The sequence below is a fragment of the Tympanuchus pallidicinctus genome, unplaced genomic scaffold (assembly GCF_026119805.1).
Source record: "Tympanuchus pallidicinctus isolate F22 unplaced genomic scaffold, pur_lepc_1.0 scaffold17, whole genome shotgun sequence".
NCBI classification, from domain to species: Eukaryota; Metazoa; Chordata; class Aves; order Galliformes; family Phasianidae; genus Tympanuchus; species Tympanuchus pallidicinctus.
The window spans coordinates 10,366,226-10,390,187 of record NW_026294690.1 but is presented as its reverse complement, the minus strand read 5'-3'; the positions used below and the strand labels follow the sequence as shown (position 1 = coordinate 10,390,187).

Here is a 23,962-nt window from a genome sequence, read left to right as displayed (position 1 = left end):
CTCTCTATTATTTAAGTTTATTGAGGTTGGTTTGGTTTTTTTTTTTGGTTTTTTTTTTTTTTTTGTCAGGTACTTACAGATTTTCTCTTGTGACAGGTTTCAGGAGGCTTTTGAGCCATGGTCTGGTCCCAGATGATAAACTTGTGTTCAAACTTTCTGCAGACGGCAGAGAAATTGGCACATCTATACCACTTATTCTCATCCCAATGGTCAGACCCTGGCCTGGACACAAGAGGAGATGGACAGCTGGAGCACGAGGCTGCACTATAAAGGAGTGGGCAGTTCTGCCAGGGCACTTACCCTTCTCCAAGGCACTTCCTTTGTCAGCTTTGGATGCTGTTTTCAACTTCTTTTCACGCTTTTTCTCATATTCCTCCTGCCACTCTTGTGGAGATAGCTGATAGAGGAAGTCTCTGTACATCTTGTACTCTCGCAGAGAATTCTCAAATCTGGTTATATCACTGGGGTGGGAAAAGTGGGCAGTTTGTTAGCAGGGAGTTTGTTGTTTGAGTGAGTTGTTTTTAACCCCTGACACTCAACTACACCTAGAGAAGGGACAGGGAGCTCGTGTCCTCGTGCACACGGAGATAAATGTGAACCTCTCTGTGTTGCAGGGGCTGGTAAAGGCTAGGCAGGGATAGCGTGTGATTCTTACCTTTGGAGGTTCATTATTTGGGAACTAATTGCGTGGATCTCTACTATTTTCTTTGCTTTCACTGCAGATTCTTTTTCAGCACTAGAGAAAAATACAGCAAAATGAGTCACAAAACAGTTTAGCAATAAAGAGGTAGTGAGCTGAGATGCATGTAAAAAGATGGGGAGGAACCCTAGAAACCTCTCTGTTGTAGGTGAGGACATACCATCAGTGACATTTGTTTCCTGCCTGAAGGCCCTGCCTTGGCAAAGGGAGCGTGGGGGCCAGCAGCACTTCCAGGTCAGAGTGTTGCTAATTTGGCTGCTGCTAAGCATCAGTTTCTGCTCTGCCTTTACGTATTGGGCTGAAGTGCCTGGCTTGCTTTGCTTCAGGGACTGTTCCTGCTGTGAGGGGTTAGGGAGAAGAGTCTGCCTGTTATAAGTATTGTGAGAAGTGGTGGGAACAATGGTGGATTCTTTACTGCAGACAAATTGAAGGCTTCATTAATAAGGGGATTTCCCAGCTACTGGTTCCTTCTTCTCTTTCACTGAATGTGTGGAGAGAAAAAACTACCAGGTCTGTAACTCTGGGAAAACCCAGATGCAGGCAATCTGAGGTTGGATACTATCCAAAACCCTCTGGGAAATGTCAAGCGAAAAGCCTCCTTTATCCAATGCAAAAGAGTTGCATGGATGGTTCCCTCAACTTCCATTACATTTTCAGGGCTTGAATGGAGCTTTTATGGTTCTCCTTCAGGAACTCATCAAATACGGCAATATCCTTCTCCAGGTTGTTTTCAGCCTTTTCCAGTTTTCTTTCCTCTTTTTTTGCTATGTTCTCCAACTTTTGAATCTCTTCTTTCTTTACTGCTATGGCATACTGAAATGAACCCAAAAGATAACATGGTCACATTGGTTGATACTAAAGGTGTGTTGGTTTGGCTTTGCTCTTGGTTTCCTTCTTGCCTTACAGTTGTTGGCAGAAGGTAATGACTCAAAACAAGACATGTCTTAGTGCAAACTAGGCACATAGAGACCAGAGATATTTCAGAAGTAACACAACAAATAAGCAGCGACAAAGATGATTCAGCAGTGTTATAGCACAGCGATAGAGATGAATAATGGGGATATTCCAACGTTATTTTGATTTCATAATGGCTCTCAGGGATAAATTATATGAGTAGAGCAAAAGCCAGAAGGTCAGTATATGTGTGTATTCTGCAAATTAAGGGGGAAATAATTGGATGGCAGCCACTGGGTGATGTGAATGGCCTATTTCATTTCTTAGTGGACTGATGGTCTATAGACCATAAGTGTCTTTAACATGTGGCTTGGACAATCAAGTTAATGAGATCTGATATATGCCCTGCTGATGTAACCTCTAGGCAATGGGTCTCTTGAAAACAAACAAAAGCCCTAGGCAACAATGAAGGACAATTAAATGAGCAGAGAGTAACATTCTTAAAGAAAACCAAGTACCTCAAGTAAAAATATCTCTCTTCTATCATTTATGTAGTCACGGAAAGTTTCTTTTTCTAGTGGATAATCTGAAATGAGGACAAAAAATTCATCAGATGACTGGGAGAAATATGGTCATGCAAAGAACAGTGAATATGGTAGCAGCTATAAGCATGGATGTGGTTGGCATTGGAGCTAGCAAGACTGATTATTTTAATACCATTTTGACACTGGTTTTGATCAGTTTCAAATGGACTCTGTAAAAACAAGTAGAATTGAGGGGAGAATCTTGTCCTTACAAAGATCAAATTTGGTTCTCTAGACATTAATGGCAAAGCTACTCCTCTGTCAGAGGCAGAAAACGACAGGTTCATGTACACCAAAATCCAGCTCCAGGTCAGCTTAGTAAAAATGTCCTCACAACACAAGGTCCTGCAAGCTCTCAGCTGATTTCTGTGCTGCCTCCCAGGGCTCAGAGCTATTGTGGAAGCCACAGGGGATGCTGGAACCCAGGCTGCCCTGGTGATGTGACATCTGCTGCAAATGTAAAGGCATGAGATGGACACAGCCCAGTCACACACAGGCTATCAAGGTGAAGCAGGTAACTGCTGTGCCTACAGGAGCTCACCAAGGTCAGCTAGAACTGCCAGTCCCATCCCCTTTTTGATTTTTGATTTAGGCTGCTCTCCAGCTGAACAGCGCTGCTACGAAGACAGGAACCACTTCCTACCTTTTTTAATGGCTATCTTCCATGAAAGACACTCCTGAAGAGCTTTCAGTCTCTCTTCATCTGTTGCCTGTTTTCTGTTTTCTTCTTCCTCTTCCTTTTGCAAAGCTTTCCTAAACCCTTTTTCCTTTGCCTTGTTTTTAGCAGAGTAAGTCATTTTCTCATGAATTTTCATGGTCTTCATCTTTTCACGTTCCTATAGGAAGTCAGTTATGTGGACAAACTGATAATCTGTTTTGTCTGCTGTGGTTTTTAGTGACATCAGGTGTTCATTCACAGTGTAGAAATTTGCAGCTACTAATAACCTGCTGATGTAAATGCCTAAGTCTGGGTTAAGAGAAGCTCTTGAAACCCACTCCAAAGCTCTCTGGAAGGTGAAATGTTGTTCATACTCAGTGCTTTCACATGGGCTGAGGTCTGTAATTCGTTGCCCTCTGTACAGATTGGGCGCAGGTGAGGCTGAGGGCATTGCTCAGCAGACATCCTTGGTGCCCTTCCTCATACTTAATGACCTTGAACCCAAGCTAAAATCAAATTATCAGTCAGCTGAGGAGGCTTGCATAAGCTTGTTGGGAGGCTTCTCTTTGTGACTTAGTAACAAAGACCTCTTGCTTTCACATCACTGCTTGGTTTCTGCAGCTGCATCAATGCTTAGGCCTTTCTGAGACATCATAACCTCTTTGTGATTTCCCAGTGCTGCTGGATCATGTGCCCTAGGGAAAATTCTCATTGGAAATAAGAAAGAAAGAGACATTCCAGAGACCCAGCTCTGTTGGGTTGTAATTCATTGTTTTATGGAGAGAATTGTTTTAAGGCATGAAGCCCCTGTTCTCCTTCTTCCTAGGGCTGTTGAACTGGAAGGAGGGAGACCTTGCACCAAAATTTTCTGCAGATAATCAACACTAGCAGGCATATTCTCCAGGAACAGGAGAAAGTGGCAAACCTACCTTTGGGTATGGAAGCAAAATGATAGTGCATAGGTTGTGCAATAGCAACTAGCAGGTCTGTGCTCACACTGCTCTGTGTAAGGTTAATTTCACATCGTGGATCTCAGTGAATTTGTAGCTGATAAAGGGGAATCTGAGCTGAATTTAGCAGGTATTGTTTTCCTTATGCATGGTCTGGTTTTATGTTGGTTAGTTGCCTGCCCTAGTGGGCCTCTTGAGTAACACATGGGTGTAAAGAACATACATACCTCCTTTGCCTTTTTTCTTTCCTTGTTCCTTATTGCAAAAATATCAATATCTGGAGGAATTGTAAATGGATTTTTGTAAATGGATTCTTTATCCTCTTCTGGGAATTCTGCAAGAAATGGACAAGGATGTAGAAGATACAAGGCAGGATGTCAGAACCCAGTGCAACGGGACTTGGATCTGCTGCATCATGGCAACATGTCTCTTGAGTTGACTTCTGGTTGGTGACAGTTGCCTGCTCGCTTTAACATTTAATATTAGCATTTAACAAACTCAATCCAAGATTAGAAACCTCAATATACTAAGTGCCACCTGGGTCTCTTCCATCCTCTTGTTACTGGTAGGTGTGCAGTCCTCTCTGGAGAGGCAATGAGGTGAGTTTAAGATGTAAGTCATAACTGTTAATGTAAGCTTAAGCCCTTAGTTGTCAAAGCCTGAAGACAGTTAGTTTATCTGTAAAATAGGAAAGCTTTAGGCAGGTCTGATCCTGGAGAGCAGGGCACTGTTTACTCCTGTGCAAGGAGATACTCGGCTTCATGATTTCACGGTGGGATATAAAATCAACTTTGATAGATGCTCAAGCTCAAATTAGTATCTGAGTGATCGAGAAAAAAGGGAGTCAGGACCTCAGACCTTGGCTGTACAAGGAGATCTGTCAGAGGGAAGATTCATTCCTTGCCCTTCTGCAGAGCCAAGAGCTGCGTTCCTTTGCATTCTGTCTTCCCATACCCTAACCTCATTTACTGAAGTCTTTGTTCACTGTTTTCCTCGGGCAGAACACTTACTGAAGCTTTTGGGAGCCTGTCTTATCTGATCATGGGCAGAAGACTATGAACACAGACCTCTCTGACCAAAGAACAGAAAGCTGCTGGAGCATCGTGACCTTACCTGACACAAGGTAGGTTTCCATTCCAGGTTTAAAAGAGAGACTCTCACAGACTGACTCTTCATATACAGGTGGCATCCTTGATTCTGGCCCAAAGAAAAGCATAAACAAATTAATCAACTGAGACCTGCTGGAGACTGATGCAGTGAGGTTTTACAGCAGCAATGGACCTCGGGGCTTTCTGGATCTTAACCACCGAGTTCCAGTTCTGATCCAAACCCACACTTTCATCTGCACATTGCTGGTTCGCAAGCAACAGTTCTATTCCCTGAAGCTCTTACCAGAAGTTGTTCCAGCACTGTAAGTGCTGCGGGTTTCTTGTGATAAGGCTGAATGACTGCTGGACAGCACAGACATGCTGTAGGAAATTTGGTCACATTTAATTTTAGACTGGCAAAGCGATGAAAGTTAGTTTTTAGTTTCTCTGAAACCAGTCTCCTTTGTAGTCTTTGCTGCAGGTCCTAGGGGAAAAGGCATAATTTAATGATCTCACTCACAGAGAACAGATAGATCATTGTTACAGTTATCCTTGAATCAAAAAAGGCAGAGTCCTGGTACTGGTTCAGTTGATGTAATTCTGCTGCTGTATTCCTGGTCCATACAACCATAAGCACAGCAGAAAATATCCTCTTCCGCTTGAGCTAGTTTTAAGGCTATTTTAAAGCATCATTATTTGCTGTGAACAGCCTCCAGTTTTTATGTATTTTGAGCTAAACTCATCTGGCCTAATTTCCCTGTATGTCCTTGGTGTGATGTGTTTCCTATTGGCTGTGTTTCTGCAGCTGCCCAATTAGTGTCTTATTCTTCAGGTGTCAGACTTTCAGCACTGATGAGATGCAGTCTGAGGTAGAACTAAAGCAGTTTGTAATGCACCCCAATGTTTTCTCTCTCCTTTTCTGGTCTCAAAGTACCCACTCCAAAATCCTTTCCAAAAGCAGTATTTGGTGAATACACTTTGTAAAATATGTGGGGTGATTGTAGCAAACACCTGAGTGTTTGGCCCTCTTAGAGCACACCTTGACTTCTATAACCCAAAAGCCTTCCCATAAAAACCTTATTGTTCCACGGGGTTGTTCCAATTTCTGCTGCAAGGAATAGGACTGGAAAGCAGGACTAGGCAGAGGATACTGGCAGGTGGACAATAAGCTGTCAGTGAAGCTCCCTGAAATAAAAAGCACTTTATATTACCTTTAGCAAAGGATACAGAGCCGTTTCTAAGATCAATTTATAAACATTCTTGGTCTGAGATTGTTGATTTTTCTAATAGATTGTTTGCACAGCACTTTGGAAACAATTCCAAAAGCTGCAGAAGCACTGGTTGTGCTAATTACAATTATTACACTCTATAATGCAAATAGAAACTGCTTTGTTGCTGGAATCATTTGGCATATATATCTCACTGCCTCTTAGATTTTTACGCTTCAGTAGCTACACATCAGTGTCCAGCAGGATGTGAATCAGATAAAGCATTCAGGGTTTTAATCTATAGAAACAGTTATTCAGTGATTTTCCATTTCATCAAGCTGCTGTGCAGCAGGAAAAAAACAAAAAACAAAACAAAAAAAACCCCACAGAATAACCAAGTAAACATGCAAACAATTCTAAAAATGACAGAAGAAGATTCATCCATCATCTTCCCAGAGTAGACAACAAGCTCGTGTTTTGTACACTCAAATAATACACAGTGCTGGAACTCGCAGAGAAGGGAAGCAACTCCAGGTTTGGATCTGTGGGGCTCTATCCCACCACTGTGCCCTATCCCCCTGTACACCCCCAGCTCGCACACAGAGGCAGAGACTGCTAACGCCTGAGATCTCCCATGAGACACCCACTGCCTCCTCTTGTCTGAGTACAGCGTTACATCCTATGCTGACAACAAAAGAAAATGATGTAGGTGCCCTCCCCCCATTATTTTTTAGCTTCTCACCCCATGGACTCCACGCTCCTCACAGCCGTGGTTGGACAGGGACAGAGGCATGGATACGGCTGGCACTGTGCTGTTGATATTCTGTTTGTGCTGCCATGGAAACCTGGGCTCCTGCTGCTGGGTGACTCTTGTAGCTGGGCTCCCTGTGTTTGGGACAAGTGTTCCTGGCCTGGTGCAGCAGAGAAAAGGCTCACAGGGTCCAGCTGCAGTGAGAAGCATCATGTCACAGGTATTTCTATGCATCCCTAAGTTCTCAGGTAGAAAAGGGGCTCAGGTGCTTAACCCCATCTCCGCAATAAAGCACTGGGATGTGGAACTGGGAGCTGGAGTCCTGACAGCGGAAGTGACTGCAGTTTTCAGTCACTGGCACAGGCTGCCCAGGGAGTGGTGGAGTCATCATCCCTGGGGGTGTAAAGATGTGGCACTGAGGGATGTGGTCAGTGGGCACGGTGCGGATGGTTGGGGTTGAATTGGATGGCCTTAGTGGCCTTTTCCAACCTAAGTGATTTTATGGTTCTTTATGACTTGATAAACTATCAGTTGAGGAAAGCGAATTATGGAGGAAACGATTTTGGGTTTCTGTATTTTCTCTTTCCTGCTTCTGAGAAGACCAAATCAATTCCAAATGGATCACATTCTTCTTTAGACTCTCTATTAAAATAATTCTGGCTTTCCAAAATAGCAGTTTCCTTTATTTACAGATAGGTTTCCAAACAGCTTTTTCCATCTGAATAAGTCATGCAATAAATAGCACACTTTTCTGTAAGTGCAAAATCCCATTTGATTGTTTTAATTCTTTTCCGTGATTGCTGATTATCAAGAGATTGGACTTAGGCAACAGAAGGGAAATGCTTACAGAGGAAAAAAAAATAATAATAATCTTTATTCAGTACACGAGTACTTTGATTCTTAGTACTGATACAAAAACCATAGGATTTTTTTTGGATATATTTTAGGAAATTTCCCAGATGCACTGGGAGTATCAAAAATAAGACTGTAGAATAATTTCTATTATCAAAAAAATAATTTAGGAGTAAATTGTACTTAAAATACACTTTTCTGAAGGTGTAATATCAAATGCCCTTTGTTCATAAATACCAGTTTATTACAGGATTACAAATTTGCAGTAGTAGCTATCACAGAAACAGATAACATAGAGAACAAAGGCATTGGAACAGCTACAGCTCTGTCTGGCCTAATCCCTACATCATGCAGATATCTATATATCCATTGCTCTGTTTTGTGCTAAACTCTGGTTTCCCAAAACTGGAACAGTGATTATTTAAAATCAGAAATGTGTTTTGGGAAATGTGGAAATGGTGTTGGTGGCTCATATCCCGGACGTGCCATGAGCCACTTAGGCTTTTGTGTTTCCTTGAGGGCAAAGAAGTTTTTAAGGCCAGAAGGACATCTGGGGTTTATTCTTAGCTACCATTAACTTGGTTAATGAATGGAATAAATATCATGTGCACATCATGGGAAAGGCTGCTTGGTGGTGTAGGCTGTGCAGCTGACTGGTGCTGTAGCTCGTTAGGGATTTCTGGTTGTGCAGTTTAGCTTCAGGGCACCGCATTTTGGGCCTTATTAAATGCCTGGTCTGTGCTTCCCTGATGTAGATCTGGGGAAGACAAGCTGTTTGCATGAAAAGAGTTGAGGATTGCCTCTTGTGTTTCCAACAGGATGATGTCTGCAGACCTGGGGGCCTTTAGGGGAGGGTTTTGTTATGGCATAGACTTGGGTCTGCAGGATATTCTTGTCTCCAAATGAAGATGTGGGTGGAGGTGGTGGAGTTGCAGTCTCTGGAGTTGTTTGAGAACCGTATAGGTGCGGACATGGCTTAGTGGGCAATATTGGTGATAGGTATTTGATGATCTTAGAGATCTTTTCTAACCTTAATGATTCTGTGATATGTTTATTTCTTTGCTCCATTTATTTCTTCCTTGGAGGGAGTTGCTTGCCTTCTCTGCTCCTTTTCTGACATGGGGATGCTGATCCCTACCCCAGAGGTGCTGTGAGGGTTAATTAGTGTTGGCAAAACATTTTGAAACGGCTGATTGAGAAACGCTGCCAGAGATGAAAGCTAAAGAAGTATCTCGGTAAATAAATATTCCTTTGTAGTCTTATCTTTACAGGAAACTCCCTGTATACCTAGGATACTGCACAGGTCACTGAGCAGCCATCTCCTCATTGCCTGAAGTCTTCTCAAGGAGACTCATTTGTTTAAGTTTTTCCACTTCAATTTCTTCAAAGTGTGCCCTGATACACACCACACAAAGGGAACAACCTAACTAACAGCAAGTGGCACAGAAACACCACATGGATTGGTGGTTATTTTCTTTCTCTGGAGCTCTTGTTTTTCTTTTTCCTGCTGAACAATGCATCTGCAGAACCCAGCGCATCCCAAGAGGAAGAAAGGCAAATCAGAGCCAGTTTCCAGGGTAGCAATCAAGGCAGGAGGAAGGGATTGAGGTCCATAGCACATACAGTGTAAGTGCTCTACTGGAGGTGGCCAGCTCTGTCTGACTGTGGTCTGCCAACAGCACTGCTGCTTACCCTTTCCCTTCATCTGAAGCTTTCTTCAAGGAGGGATTTTATCTCAAGGTGAATTTTTTTAGCTACAGGTTGGCAGCAATCTTGTACTGCAGGGCTCAGTGACCCCCATTTCCCATTCTTTTGTGTTATAGGTGAGTTTTCCAGCCACGAGGGACACCAAGAAAAGCCTCTGGCTCTTGAAGGAGAAATACCCCCAGAGACTGCTCTGCAGGAAGAGCTGCCAGCTCAGCTCTCCTCGTGGCAAACAGGCTGGTGGAGCAGGACTTATTCAGGTCATCCTGCCACTGGTCCTTACTTCCAGTGTCTTCCTGGGCTACCTCACCCAACATGAAGACCAAAAGGCCTTCAGTGGTCCTTCCCAAATGGTGTTGCTTTGTGGTTCAGCCATCTCCAGCCATGTTTGTGTGAGGCTCTGCTAGCTCCTGATTCCAGGTCCAACCTCCTGCTCCAAGCAGGGCTAACTCAGCCTGCACGAGGCTTTTCCCAGCTGATTTGAAAACCTCCAAGGATGCAGATTTCAGATGTTCTCCAAATAGCAGAAGGTAAGGTCTAGGAGGCTGAGCTTGGGCCCCTGAATGGCCCCACTGCCTTGCTTTGGTAATGATATAAGTAAACGATATTGTTACAATTTCAAGGCCAGTTCTGAAGAACTGTTTAGCCCTAATCCCAAATCGAAAAATAGTTCCAGCTTTCCCTCAAAGCTAAGTACATTTGGGGCCTAGGAGTTTGCATTTGGCCCACTGTAAAGAGAGTCACAGTGAGCTGAAGCCAAAGAGACTTGCCTAACCAAGGCTATAAATTCTTGCTATTTGCAGGGACAATTGACCCAGGAACACGAGGTTGCAACTTCGTGATTTTACATTAAGCTCTTAAGGCACCATTCCAGCCGTTTTCCTGGCGCTTGCTTTGTGGCAAAACTACAGCTGCTGTGACTGCATGGGAACCAATCCAGCTGAAAAATACCCTGCCCGAGGAAAAGATCCTTTTATTTTGCTCACCATGATGGGCTGAGGAAGAGACGCATGGGATGGTGGGATTGCTTCTGTCAGTGCCAGTCTGTGCTCAGGGAGATGGTGAAGCTGCTGTTTGTGGTGGTGGAACCGGTGATCCCATGCACCCTGCACACGTAGTTCCTTCGGAGGGGCATGTGGGTCAGAACAAGAAGGATTCCTGAAGTCATGGGTCAGGCTAATTTCTAAGAGCTGCAAAAGAGAGCACATGCTTTATGGCTCCAAACCATTTCTGCTCATGTGGAAAGGATTAAAGATAAAAACAACCCTGCTATTCACTTTGCTCCAGAGCTGCTTCAATCCTGTCTGTTGCTCCAGAGAAGCTCTGACAGGAGCTATTATCTGTGATCCAAAACTGTGGCTCATATCCCCAGGGCAGCTCATAGGATCTACCTTCTCTTGCCAGAGAATGAGGCATCGCTGGGTACCGGCGATGTGGTTTGTAAATGTTTGGTGCCAGCCTGGCTGTTTTCTTGCAGGACCCTCAGTTTGCATCTCTGCTCCAAATGTGGAGATGTGGGGCTCAGAGAAGCACTGATACCACGCATGGGGCTTCTTGTAGCTGTGCATGGATAGTGAAAACTCATGCAAGGGCAGCCTTGTACTTGGAAATGCTAGAAAGTTTCCACATCCTGTTCCTATCCCATTGACTGCACCTGAGTGAATGCCCACTGTTTTCTCCACCAGGATGTCAGCAGATCCTGTAGTTTGTTTTCCACTGAAATGTCTCCTCTTGGGTAAATATTACATCTGAGGTTGCTTTGCCAGTGGCTTTCCTACCCGGAGTTTGTACAACAGGTCAATGCCCTGCTCAGAGATAAAAGCAATACTTGCTGTGGGTGCTGTTTGCTGCTCTGCAATGCCGCTCTGCAATTCCCTCACCAGTTTCTCCTTTAAAGGTTTCTGAATGCTGCTGAAGTCCTGGAGGTTTTAGCAAAGTGAAGGAAATTTAAGACGAGCCATCGAGGGCTTGGACAGAGCAGAAGGGCAGAGCAGGAGTTTGTTTGTTCCAACAGCCATGGCTTGTAAATTATTCATCTGTGTGCAACTGAAACATGCAGATCTTCAAAGGTTGCGTTACAAAGGGTGAGGTAAAGGATCAGCAAGCTTCGAGCAAAACAGGAAGGTTAACAGGTTCTGGGGAGCCCTTCTTCCACTTGCATCTGCTCAACAAAAATGCCTGCATGCAGAAGAAAACTGAGTCATCAGTAAACAAAACAATGCACAAACACAGAGATGTGTGTGCGTGGTAGGGAGGCCATCTGCAAAAACTCAGTTTTCCTTCTACTGGAAACAGATTTGAAGCTGATTGCAATGAAATGTATGGAGAACCTGTGAGCACTGAGTGCACAAGAGGCTTTAGCCTCTGTGAAGTGGGGAAAAAGTTTCCAAAGATCAGGAGAGATCAGAAGAGCAGGCTAAGCAGAAAAGAAGCCAGCGTGCTTCTGCTCAGCAATTCTGTCTCCAGACGAAACCAGACTTCAACTAATTAAAAAGAGCAGATGCTAGCTGGAACATTAATTGGAACAACTATATTTTGACTGTGCTTAGATCTATTTTAGCTCTCCTGTAGTAAGTTTGGAGAGAGGTAAGTAACTCTTTAGCAGGCCTCTTGTTTTGTTACACACCACATACTTAGGGCATAATGAAATATCTATGAATAGGTTTGGATCCTTCTTTTTTCAGGGGCAAACAGTTCTCCATCTAATAAAGCACAGCCATCAAACTGAGCATTCTCAGCCTTTTTTTCTCACGGTGCTGGTAGTAAAGTGATCTTCCTTGGCTTGGAGAAGCCTTGTAAGCAGTGCTGGGCATGGGGCCAGCTGCTGTTCTTCCTGATATGTATTGTATTAATGGACACCTCTTTAACTTGTGCACATTTGCTCTTCTCTGTCTGTGTCCTTTCTCATTAGGCTTGTGTGCTCCGCAGAAAGTGCAGAGAGCTTAGCTGACATCTGATACACTTATAAATAGCCTGTCTGCCCTGCTGTGGTTCTGCAGCTATCCCAACATGAGCAAACACTCAACGTATTGCACTCTTCCTGGAACTGGGATGCTATCGAAGATTTTCCTCCAATGCATCCAAACTTGACCTCTGCTGGAAGCTGCTCTGTTACAGATTGGCAGTTCTTTGGTCTTGTCCTTGTCTACAATTCCTTCCTAAGAGACAAAGGAAAAGCGTCATCTGAGTAACAAGGCTCTGCCACTGCTCCTGACCTTCCTGTTCCAGTGCTGGGTGCAGACAGGGGCTCACTTTGTTCAAGCTCTTGTTCTCAGAGCCCACAGCTGAGGGGATGGGTCCTCCTGAGCTGTCACCCTCTTTCTTTGCCAAGATGGGGCAAAAGTCCCAGGCAACAAGACACAGAACTGGTCACACTCTAAATGGTGCTTGTCCCCAGAGCCTTTACAAACAGGACCTAAAACCTCTCTCCCTCCTCTGAGCATTCTCTCATAGCAGTGCTGCCAACACTAATTCTAATGTAACTTCATTTTTTTTTTATTTTTTTTTTTGGCTGTTCTCTCTTCCTAGGTGTGAATGCTGTCATTGCTGAATGACACCTGCTCCCCACGGGTCCCTTTGGTTTGTGGGAAAACCCTTTTTTCCTCAGCTCAGATGCAGACAGATGTCTCCTGAGGTCGTGCCGTAGGAAAGTGGCTCTGTCTGGCTCGGTTCTCATTGCATTGAGCTCTCTGCCCATCCTCCTTCTGGAGGTGTCTTGTTGACTACTGAGGGCTTAGTAACTGGCTCCCATGCTGCTATCTGATTTTAGTGATTTTAGTGAGGAGATAAGGTTAATTGATGTTTTCCTCCTTACCACTTCCTTACTTCCCACATTGCACCAGCATCTCTCCTTATCAGCACCATGTGCTAAGCACAGCTGGGCTGCCTGGAGCAAGCACCAGCATTGCTGCCTTTGGGCTGAGGGCTGCTCCTCCACAGGTTTTGTGATCTCTCCTTGAGTTGAACCTAGCAGCTGCTACATCTAAATGGCCACACCGGAGATAGAGAGTGGACTTGTCATTGAGGGAATGGGAGCAGTGGTGCTCAGAGCTTCTGGTGGGAGCTGCTTTCAGGTACAGCAGCAATCTCGCTGGTGACTGCAGATTTGTGCCAGATGAAACCCTCACCCCTGAATGCCTCTTCTGTTCTTGTTCCAGCGCAGCTTCTAAATTAGAAACCCTACTGCCTGCATATAACATGAGGAGGGATTTTGCAACACTGGAAGGCTGAGGCACGGCACAGGGATGACAGTCGTTTCTGTTGCTGAAGAGGCTTGATTGCATTCAGGTGCCCACTGAAATGGTTTCCCTTCCCATCCATCTCCCCAGGGGTTGTGAAATGTTGGCTCTGCTCAGCTGGTGCCAGAGGAGCAGCTCGGTGAGCTCTCTGCTTTCCCATCACTTTTCCCCCTGCCAGCAGCAGCGTGTCCAAAGTAAATCACGACTTTTTGGAGCAGCTTTGGTTCAGGCTCAGGCTGGCAGCCTCTGTCTCACTGGGAAACATCTTGATACAGCAGCTAACATTCAAATTATAGGAACGCAGCAGGACACTATCCAGGCATGGAGAAGAGCCTGCAAGTGCTTGCTGTGCTGCATGCTCTGCAGTGGCCTGCCACGTGTTACACAGACTGAAGTTTGCTGATCCCAAGGCTGTACCCTGCAGTGAAAGCCAGCTGGTGCCTGTCCTTCAGATCCAGCCCCTCTGGCCAGTACCCCTTTGCAAGCTTCCCAAATTTAATTTAATGAAGCTTGTTAAAGCTGCTCGGATCAGTGCTGGCTGTGGGAAATGCTCTTGTAAGAATGCTTAGATTTCTGTTATCCTCATATTTGGTTTCATGTAGACTTTTCAGTGCTTACTGAGCCTGAGCTATGGCTAAGCCATTCTCAAGAGCTAGTTGAAGTCTCTTGTTTATTTTCTTGATGCTTTTCCTAGCATCTTGTAAATCATCTTCTGTCTTTGGCAATGGTAAAGTGTGAAGCAAGCAGTTTCACCACTGCAATATATCCATGTTTTGTTGCAGCAGGAGGAACAGAGCCCAGTTCTTAAGTGAAGGTCTCAAGTTGTTTGGGATCAGCCCAGTGAGAACTGCAGCAGTTTGACTGATCTACCTTCCATGCCCCATATGCTGTGTTAGGTCTGGGACTTTGCGCACTGTGGGTCACAGTGCATTCTCTTTTCAGAGGTGAACCCTGCAGCTCCATCAGCGTGCAGTTGCTCACTGTGGCCCCTTGGAGCAGCCCACATGGCTTCTCTGCAGGCACGTGGCCCTGTAGCCAGCCAGAGAAGCTCCTGGCACATCTTCCTCTTGAAGGTGGGGAAGAGGGAGGAGGAGGCTGCAGTAATTGAGCTGACAAAACTTTTTGTCTACTGTCTCAGCGGGCTCCAGAGAGGGCTGAGAAGTGCCAAGTTCCCTGCCTGGCCCTGTCCCATGCAGTGGCTGCCTTCCAACGTGGCTCAGGAGCCTCTGCTTGAGGTGACTTCTCAGCATTTTTATTCTTTCCCGCACCTCTTCTTTTGGGTTGCTGAAACTTTCCTGCTGGCTCGTGTTTTTATGAGGACTTGTCTCACTCACTGAGCTTTGAGGGCTGGGACACCTCTCCATCCCCACTTCCAGCACTGTGCCTCACCCGTGCTGCACAGCCCGCCCTGCTGCTGCTCCATCCTCCAGGCCAGAGGCCCCTTTGCTGCTCATTTCTCTTGGCTGGATGGAACTGCCAGCCCTCAGCCTTCTCCTTGGAGGTGGCAGCCCATGCCCCAGTCCAACACTGAGCCATTTGCTCCAACGGAGCTGCCTGGGAGCCCTAAGGCCTTTTTTGCTCCTGCCTGTGTCAAGTTCTTCCTGTGCCTTTTGCACCTCATGCTCTGATTTCTCCCACCCCCTGCCCCAAAATATCATCGTCTTTTGGCTTCCCCGTCAATGTCCCTTGATTCCTTTATCCCAGAAAAGACATAAACATCTCCAAGCACTTATTCTGACTGATGACACGAGTGGCTGAGGGAACTGGGATGGTTCAGTCTGGGGAATAGGAGTCTTAGCAGAGACTTTACTGCTCTCTACAGCTCTTGAAAGGGGTTATGGTGAGGTGGCAATTAGCCTCTGCTTCTGGGTAACAGCAATACGCAGAGGTGGCCTTAAGTTGCACCAGGGGAAGTTTAGGTTGGATATTAGGAAGAAATTCTTCTCAGAAGGAGTGTGATGCATTGGCACAGGCTGCCCAGGAGCGGTGGAGTCACCGTCCCTGGAGGTGCTCAGTAACCATGGAGATGTGGCACTAGGGACACAGTCTGGTGGGCTGTATTAATGCTGACGGTTTGATGGTTGGACTGGATGGTCTTAGTGGTCTTTTTCAACCTTTATGATTTTATGATTCTATCCTATATGCCTCCCAGATTTTGGTAACTTTTACTTTTTTTGCCCAAGCCCAATTGCAGTGAGTACTGTCCTAGCAACAAATTGAAGTGGCGTTCAAATCTTCTCCTTCTGCCTCATGCAAACAGCTCAGCTTGAGAGGGCACACAGCTCTTGCATCCATCATTTTGCTGCTGCATGCTGGTGTCCCCTCTATATTTTAAAATGTTTTTGCCTGAAGACAAATAATCAGACAGCTTTCTGAGCAGCCTGACACCGATCTAATCTATTTCTGTGCAGTTAAGGCCTGATCCTGGCAGTGCTGAGCCAATTCTCTGCAGGGCAGAGCTGGGCTTCATTCCTCAGTGAAATCTGTTTCGGTGTTGCACAATGAGTTCTCAGGGAGGGGGGACTGTGTGCAATGTCCTATCCAACAGACGCCGGAGTCTGATTGTGCTGGAATGACGTCAAAGGCTGCAATACTGTACCTCAGTCTGGCACTGGGCTGCTGCTGCAGCTTTTCTGGAGGCCACACTGCTTCCACCTTTGCACGCTGGATATCAGCTTGCACACCTGGCCCTTCCCTGCACAGAATTGCAGTTCCAGACTGGAAGCAAATGGAATTTGCTTTAAAAAGGAGCACCTTGTGTTTCAACCTATGGCTGAAACACATAGGTTGTTTCAGCCTATGTTTCAACCTATGGCTGGGATAAAACTCCAGCAGATGTGCAGCCTTTCCTGTGCCTGGAGCTCAGGCTAGCAAGAGCAGATGCCATGGAGCCTCAGTAGCAAGCACCACAGAGAGTGCCAGTAAAGCATGGTACTCATCCCTGTGGCAGTGATGGAAAGAACATGAACACGTTATCTACTAGCAGCTGCTGTGAACACTTGCTGTTGAGCTCTGCTGAAGGCAGACAGATAAAGCAGCAGCCTCAACTGGCATTCAACCACGGTGAAATCAGGGTGGTGCATATACAGCTGTTTGCAGCAGGGTGCTGTGGGGAGGTGTATGACCTGAATGTGCACCTGAGCAGGTGTTACAGACCTCCATCCCATCAACCCACAGCACCACAGGGGCTACAGCAGGACAGGCAAGTTGTGAAACACGTGGAGCTGCTCTGTAGGAGGGGATCTGCTGTGACTTGGCACTGCTTATGTCTCGCCAGCCCTTTACCAGACCTGGTACAGCATTGCTGACAGTGCTCACCTGCCAGGCCTGGGTTGAAATGTGCTGATTCCAACCTTAAGTTGTTGAGATGACGCTTCTGATTCAACTGTTTGGCTGTTTGCTGGCCCAAGCAACAGTCCATCTTGACAACTCTGCACATAGGTCAGGAGGAAGGAAAGAACATCTGACAGTTTCAGTTTTCCTATGAATGCCCAGGCAGTTCTTAGATCGTTCCCAAAAAGATGCTGACAGATTAAGAACGGCTCCCAAGATTTTGGAAATGCTTGAGTTTTCCAAGGTTAAAGTCCAACAGGATTTCCAGTGTGACTGTGGCAGTGCAGTGTCCTCTCCTTTAGCAGAATTAGTGCTGTGCAGCAGAAGCTGGGCATGGGGCAAAAGCAGCAAGGGGAATGGGAAAGTAACAGAGAGGTGACCTGAAATGTTAGCAGAAGCATTTATGAGAGTTCATGAAGTAAAGACACTGGAAGATTTAAAACTGTATAAAAAGAAAAAGAGAGTAAAATTTGGTAGGGTTAAAGTAATCCATGTACATTGATTTTAGCATGTAGAGCAGAGGGAAGGATATCATCCTTTAAAAAAAAAAAGTAATTTTGTGCTGGACAAGTCTTGAAGGTAAATATTTAATTACAGGATCGATTTTGATAAAGACACAGAGTTTGCAATTGATTTCTTCATCCTCTTCTGTGCCAAGCAGTGAAATTCCTGGTTAGTGCTGGTTGTTGCAAACAACATACACTTGTGATTATAATTGACTTTGCACGCTAAAAGAGAAAAATGATGTCTTAGAATCAGCCTTTTTTCCGTCCTCTCAGATCAGTGATAACTCTCTTATTTCTGAAGTAAAAGCGAAATCAGTGTTCTTGACTGGTCACCCTAGCAAAGTTGTGAGTAGGCTGGCACTGTGATACTTTGCAGAGCAGAAACTTGTCTGTATTTACCTTAGGCTGTGATATCAAGACAGGAATTTGCTTGCAAAAGGGAATTACAGTAGAGAAGTTTAGCTAAGCCTGACAAGTTACCGTGATCAATGCTTAACTGTAAAAATGGAGGTGATGCTTGTTGAGTGACAGGAGCTGTCGTGCTATCCAGACGAGCCCTACTGCATCCACTGGTTCATGAAATGCTCACAATTAAATACAGGCTTAGGCCAAAAGAAAAATAAAATGCAGACACTTGGTCAAACACTGGGTGATGTTCAAAGGTTTAGAGCCATCTCTCTTTATTTTAGGAAAAAACTGAGTTAGCATGTCATTAAGTAGAGTTAAGGAAGAGTGAAATAGTTAAATATGATGTGCTCTTCTCTCCCATTCATTGATTCCAGGTTCTCCTTCCAGGATCTGCCACACTCCCCATGACATTGGAACAGCTAAAGTGTCCCAAAGACAAGGCTTTGTCATCAACTTTTTGCTATACTTCCTTCACCAGACAACCTAAATGCAATTTTTGAACATCAGTTTGCTCAGTATCATACAGTGCCAAGACTATTATCCTCAGGGAACAGATGGAAAAAACGGAGAGAAAGGAGATGAGGTGGGTTGCTTCTGGTCATATAGACATAAATTAAATAGTAGCACAGTTGGGAAAGGACGCGGTTTCCTCCCAAGCAGTGTTTATAGGAAAAAGTATATACCAGTGATCTGAATTCAGCTCTCAGTTATTTCTTATTATGCCAGTACAGTGAATGTTTTGTCCCCAGGTCCCTAGAGAATAAGAAAATGCACATTTTTAGGTCACAGAACACATGACTAAAATTTACCCAAACTTTCTGACAACTCCAAGGTTGGTGTGAATGAAAATACTTCCTATGATCACATCTGTGTTTTGGTGAATTATAATCCAGGTTTGAATCAGTGTTTTCTTCATTGCTTACATTCCTAGTAAGGATTCATTAGATGAGGAAATAGACCATTACATCACAATGGATCATTTTTAAACACGCCTTCCCTCTGTTCTGTTTTTTGTTTGTTTGTAATTGTTCTGTTGAGAATATCTGCCTTGTGACAAGCAAAGCGGTCAGCTCTCAACAAGCAGTGAAATGAATATCAATCCAAGGCAAAGCAAATTGGGAAGAAGTTCCAGAGAGTGGTGCTATTTGAAATAAGCTAAAGTATTATTTTGAAAGCTTGCATGGAAGAATGGAGGTTTGCCAACTATTACAATTGGACTTCAGAGTAACTGCTGAGTGGGTAATTATTCCCCCAGGAACACAGGAGTCTGGACAAATGTAAGAGGGGAAAAAAAAAGTATATGAAGAATTAATGTTAGAAAACAAGCTAGAACATTAGTCACAAGAGGGATATAACTCAACATTCATTTAATGTTTATTTCAGTGATGAACAGAAACGTTGTTCTTAACCCCTGTGCTGAAGCAGGAAATAGGAGATGTCTCTCAAGGCAGCTGGAACTGCTTCGTTGATTTCATCTCTTTGATAAGATGGTGGGAGGTGGGAGGGCAGATAAATGTCCTGAACATACTGCAAACCCAGCAAACAGGCTTTGTGGGAAAAGAACCCACTTGTGGAACTTATTGGGGTACTATGTGATGTCTGACATGGTCTTCAGTGATTCCCCAACATGAAAAAAAGAGAGAACTGCCAAGGTTTGAAAGATGAAGCCCCCCCTACCCACAATTACTCACTCATGGTCTCTCTGCAGAGCATGGTGTCACTTTCTCCTGTGTTGAGCAGCACCTCAGCAACATGAGGGGACTCAGCTCTTGATGATGGCCTTAAGTTGCACCAAGGGGAGGTTCAGTTTGGGAAGTAGGAAAACTTTCTTGCAGAAAGCATGGTAATAGGCTGCCCAGGGAAGTGGTGGAGTCACTGTCCCTGGAGGTGTTCAAGCAACTTGAAGATGTGGCACTGAGGAACGTGGCTAGTTGTATGGTGGGGATGGGTTGACATTTGGGCATAGTAATCTTACTGGTCTTTTCCAGTGTGTGCATGGTTCTATGACACGGTGGAGGAGTTTTGCCTGCCATGTTGCTGGGCTTACAAGGACATGGTGAAGCATAAGGACAAAGAAAACTCAAAGTGTGAGAAAATTTTTGAGGTTAAATAGTGCACATGAGGTTGGTTCTGTCCTTCCAGAGCTCCTGTTTCATAATCCTACACTGCAACTATTGAACTATAGTCTTACTTACAGGCTGACCACACTCGTCTTTTGTGGTTCACTGCTCCCCTTATTATCTTAACAGCAGCAATTTCCTAACCAGTCCTCTTCCTAAAACAAGACTAGTGTTGCTTTGGATGTTTGGTGTTTGGGACAAAGAAGAATCTCCTTGCTGGGCTCTCACCATGTTCTTGGCCGAGTGATGGGCTCTCATGTGCCTTTTTGCACTTGTCCCGTGTCAGTGTTGCATTTCTGACCTGTCACTGCTGTGACCTGAGCGAAGGTTACCAGTGTTTTTGTGCAGGCTTTGTGTTTACTATTTAAGGTGAGAGAGAGGCTCTGGATTCTGCTGGTTGGGTCATCTTCTTGGTTTCCCAATTCAATGCAAATGGACAGGCAGGGCAGCTCTTCCTTGAGAACATTCACATTCTTTTGAGAGATGTGCCAATTTCTGGCAGACTCGGTGTTGGCAACACATGATGGATACAACACAGCCATCGTTTTTCATTTTTCTAAACACTGTCTTCAAAATGACCATCTTCTCTCACCACCATCTGCTGCCCAGAGTCCCTAGCACAAGGATCCTGCACAAACACACCCAGCTCTGCGTATTCCTTCCAGGAGAGGGCAGGGGAATACAGCTTATTGCAGATCTGCTCCTGAACCACAGCCAGGATTACTCATGGCCCAGATCTTCCTGTATGTCCTCCAGTCTATTTTGGTTTTTTAAACGCAGTAGAGGTAGGTGCTGAATCTCAAAGTGAATCAGTGGATTTTGTCACATTGACAGACCTGCCTGTTCCTGAGCCATCTTCAGGAGGGACAACTTGAACCGGGCTGCTCTGCTTGCTCTGGAACCTCTAGGAGCTGCAGGAGGTGGTCTGATTCCCCGGTCCATTCAGCATATCAGTAGGTGTAGCACTTCTCTTTAGGTGTGTTTGACCATATATTAAAATGCAGGTCTGCATAGAAAGCCAAGTTTGGAAGTGGACCTAGTTAAACATAGCCTGGGAAAATAACAGCCAGAAGTCAGCTAATGTTCTCTCTCAGTATCTTAATGAACAGAAAGTTTGGGAGAAAATCAGAAACTCTGCTCAGCTCCCCACTGTCTTTAATATTCCAAAGAGCATTAACATTAAAAAAAAAAAAAAAAAAAAAAAAGCCTAGAATGAGTTTCTTCTATCTTATCTCCCTCTAGACCTATAATTCTGACTTAAAAAGAAAACATAATTTCCAAACTAGTTAAAGGAAAACAGGAATCAATGAATTGCTGTCTCTGAAGCAGAGATGCCCTTGCAAGGCCAAAGAAATTAAGCCCTGAGATTGCTGTTGCCATTTCCACCTTGTCCTGCAGAACCACAGTCAGGGATAAACATATTCTTTGTGTCAATATTTCTGTAGTACCAAAAGAACTTGCAGTCCTTATCTGTGAATGTCAAGGACTGCTGAGTTAAAGTGCTCACAGTGCTACTGCACTTTGACAGGCTTGGGTGCTCCCCTTGCTCCCTGCAATGGGGCTGAAAGATGCAGGACAGCGGGGTCCAGGCACTGTGTTGTGGCATTAAGTGAGATCCATCTGTTGACGGATTGAAGTCCTCAGTTTTTTTTCTCCTGATTATTTTTGTTTCTCTCATTGGAAAAGAGCAACGTCAATCTTTACATAGAAGTGTGCAAGCAATCAATGCAGCCCGACTAACCCTTGTTCTGCCAAGTGATCTTGCCTCATTACTAACGGTTTGCTGGTGCAGAACTACAGCAGTTGACCTCTAAGGCAGCACAGTGCTTACCTGTGCGGCACAATCTCTCCTTTTGCCCATGTTCAAATCTTCCTTTCCTTCCACCCTACTCAGAAATGGGAAATCATTTGTAACACAATAATGAGCAAATTACAGAAGATGGGAAAACTTGAGGCAGGAAAAATGAGCCTTGGGACAGCCACAGATGGGAAGGCAATGTGTGGGCAGACATTCCTTCTCCCACCTTTATCAGTTTTGTGCATAACAGCTTGGGATCAACATCAGCCTGCAGTTTCTTTTTTGACTTGATAATGCTTTGCTATTATTATCTCCAGGAAAATGTTAAAAGGCTCCAATGCTGAGCTGTGTTTGCCTTTCCTGAGTGGATCTTTAGCACACAGTTATGAGACAAAGGACAATGAAAAGTCCCTTAACCTCATCTAGGCCCTGCATTTGTTGGGCAGAGGAATGCCACAGAGGCTGTCTGAGCAGGAGAACCAGTCTGACCGAAATTCCCTCCTGAAAGGTGGCAAAGAGAAAATGGAAAATCCCCAGGCAGGATCAAAGGACAGAGGTAAACAGATTTTAAAAGGACTCTTGGTGAAGAGATGAACAGGGAAGGAAGTGTCTTAATGCACAAAAGGTGTGAGATGGCGAGAGGACAAATGCATCTTACAGCATGGAGCAGGGGTCAGTTTTGCTGCAGTACCAAATGAAGCCATTGAGCAGAAGAAAGCTGATCCAAAGCCATTGGTGACAGCAGCATGGATCTCTCTAACCCTGACCTGACAGCCTGCCCCAGGCCAGCAGTCATTGCACCAAGAGTTGGCCGTCAGAAGTGACCAGAAGTCATTGTATTGATGGAGATATGTGCATTTCTTCTGCTGTTAAGCAAAACCTCACAGGGATTCCGACACCAAGAGCAAAGCTCAGCTATGTGCCAATTGCTTTCACTGTCATGGAGCTTCAAGGAATCGATCAGAAGATCAGTTCACAGCTTGAGAGGTGCATGGCATTGCCATTGTCGCATGTAAATCTCAACTTTGGTTTACGCCCAGAAGTGCATCTATGGACCCCAGAACCATGGCTGTGGGTTGAGGCCATACAACAACCTCAGTGTGATCATCCTGGGAAAGAAAACTCCTCAGATAAAATCTCAGCTCAGAAAAGGTGCTGTAGAGGATGAAGCTGTGGACATCCTCCACAAAGGATGACCTCAGATCTGGGCTCCAAGCAACACCAACTTGAGCATTTTTTCTCATTATTTTCTGTTGCACTGTAGTGAGTTTGCACAGGAGTGAAATTCTTTATGCTGAAATTAAACCTCAGAACTCATGCTGTCGTATATTGTATTTGTTTGGTTTCAGCGTGTCCTTTGTCTGTCTAGAATTTATGCCTGGGCAGAAAAAGCGGACTTTGGATGTTTGTCCAGGATGTCCTGCTGTCCAGTAGCCTGGTCAGAGCAGGAACATCTGCGAGACTGCTGAACACCCAGAGGTGCCATAGGCACCACACAGATGCGCAAGGACTTTCCTGGAGTTTCCCAGCACAGCAAATCCCACGCATGTGGCAGAGGGCACCTGCACACGTGTAAGAATGTTGATGCATCCAGAACGTGTCACACAGTGCACAAGCAAGCTCAAGTCAGAGGCTCATCCTGGATGCTGGGGACTCATTTTCTCTGTGTGTTGCCTACTTGCATATTTTTTTTTTCCCCAGGAAAATCTTGGAGAACTACAGAACCCCTAGTTACACGTGTGCTCATTTCCATTGCATTTTGCTTCCTAGTGATTGCTATTGCCTAGTATTAAATGGATACAGTGCTCTGCAGGGTTTTGCACTGTGGCTGAAGTTACTCATCCTATGAACCAGCACAGATGGGCTCAGCCTCACCAGTTTGTTACCTGGTTTAACAGGTTTCAACCCATCCCTCAAAGTGACTCGTCCATAGCAGGTAAAGCCACGGGTCCCTCCACTGCCTCTGCGTGCAGCTGTATACTGGCACAAGGAAAGGCGGATGGACATCTCATCTCAGCAGCTGCACGCATCTGGGTCTGCCAGAGCCCTCTGCACACTTCAGCTTTTGTGTAACAACAGAATGCAGCCAGCCCTGCATGGTGCTGGTGGGGAAACGGAAAGGATTTGGCCTCGTGAAGTGAAAGCAGCTTGAAAAGCAGAACTGGGGCGT

At 45.0% G+C, this 23,962-nt stretch overlaps 2 protein-coding genes and 1 long non-coding RNA gene across 5 annotated transcripts in view; 1 reads left to right on the top strand and 2 right to left on the bottom strand.

Annotated features, from left to right (window-relative positions):
* Nucleotides 1–7,147, bottom strand: part of CFAP100 (cilia and flagella associated protein 100) — a 12,656-nt gene extending 5,509 nt beyond the window's left edge. The window contains exons 1-11 of one of the 3 annotated variants that reach the window (XM_052678912.1): nt 6,825–7,147; nt 5,951–6,059; nt 5,179–5,358; nt 4,900–4,983; nt 4,014–4,120; nt 2,822–3,014; nt 2,113–2,180; nt 1,350–1,513; nt 656–736; nt 301–461; nt 78–222 (exon numbers count right to left, since the gene is read on the bottom strand). In XM_052678912.1, coding sequence (XP_052534872.1) covers nt 78–222; nt 301–461; nt 656–736; nt 1,350–1,513; nt 2,113–2,180; nt 2,822–3,014; nt 4,014–4,120; nt 4,900–4,983; nt 5,179–5,254 — 1,079 coding nt within the window. In that variant the 5' untranslated portion in view covers nt 5,255–5,358; nt 5,951–6,059; nt 6,825–7,147. Of the gene's footprint in view, nt 1–77; nt 462–655; nt 737–1,349; nt 1,514–2,112; nt 2,181–2,821; nt 3,015–4,013; nt 4,121–4,899; nt 4,984–5,178; nt 5,359–5,950; nt 6,466–6,824 lie in introns of those variants that run through there. The other 2 variants (XM_052678910.1, XM_052678911.1) reach the window with 2 other exon arrangements.
* TMEM43 (transmembrane protein 43) overlaps nt 1–23,962 on the bottom strand; it is a 372,149-nt gene that overhangs the window by 126,479 nt on the left and 221,708 nt on the right. The gene's annotated exons all lie outside the window — the stretch shown is intronic.
* The window catches only part of LOC128078581 (uncharacterized), a 25,621-nt gene extending 1,659 nt beyond the window's left edge, over nt 1–23,962 (top strand). The window contains exons 2-3 of the long non-coding RNA XR_008205703.1: nt 4,788–4,909; nt 18,249–23,962. This is a non-coding gene — a long non-coding RNA (uncharacterized LOC128078581). The remainder of the gene's footprint in view (nt 1–4,787; nt 4,910–18,248) is intronic.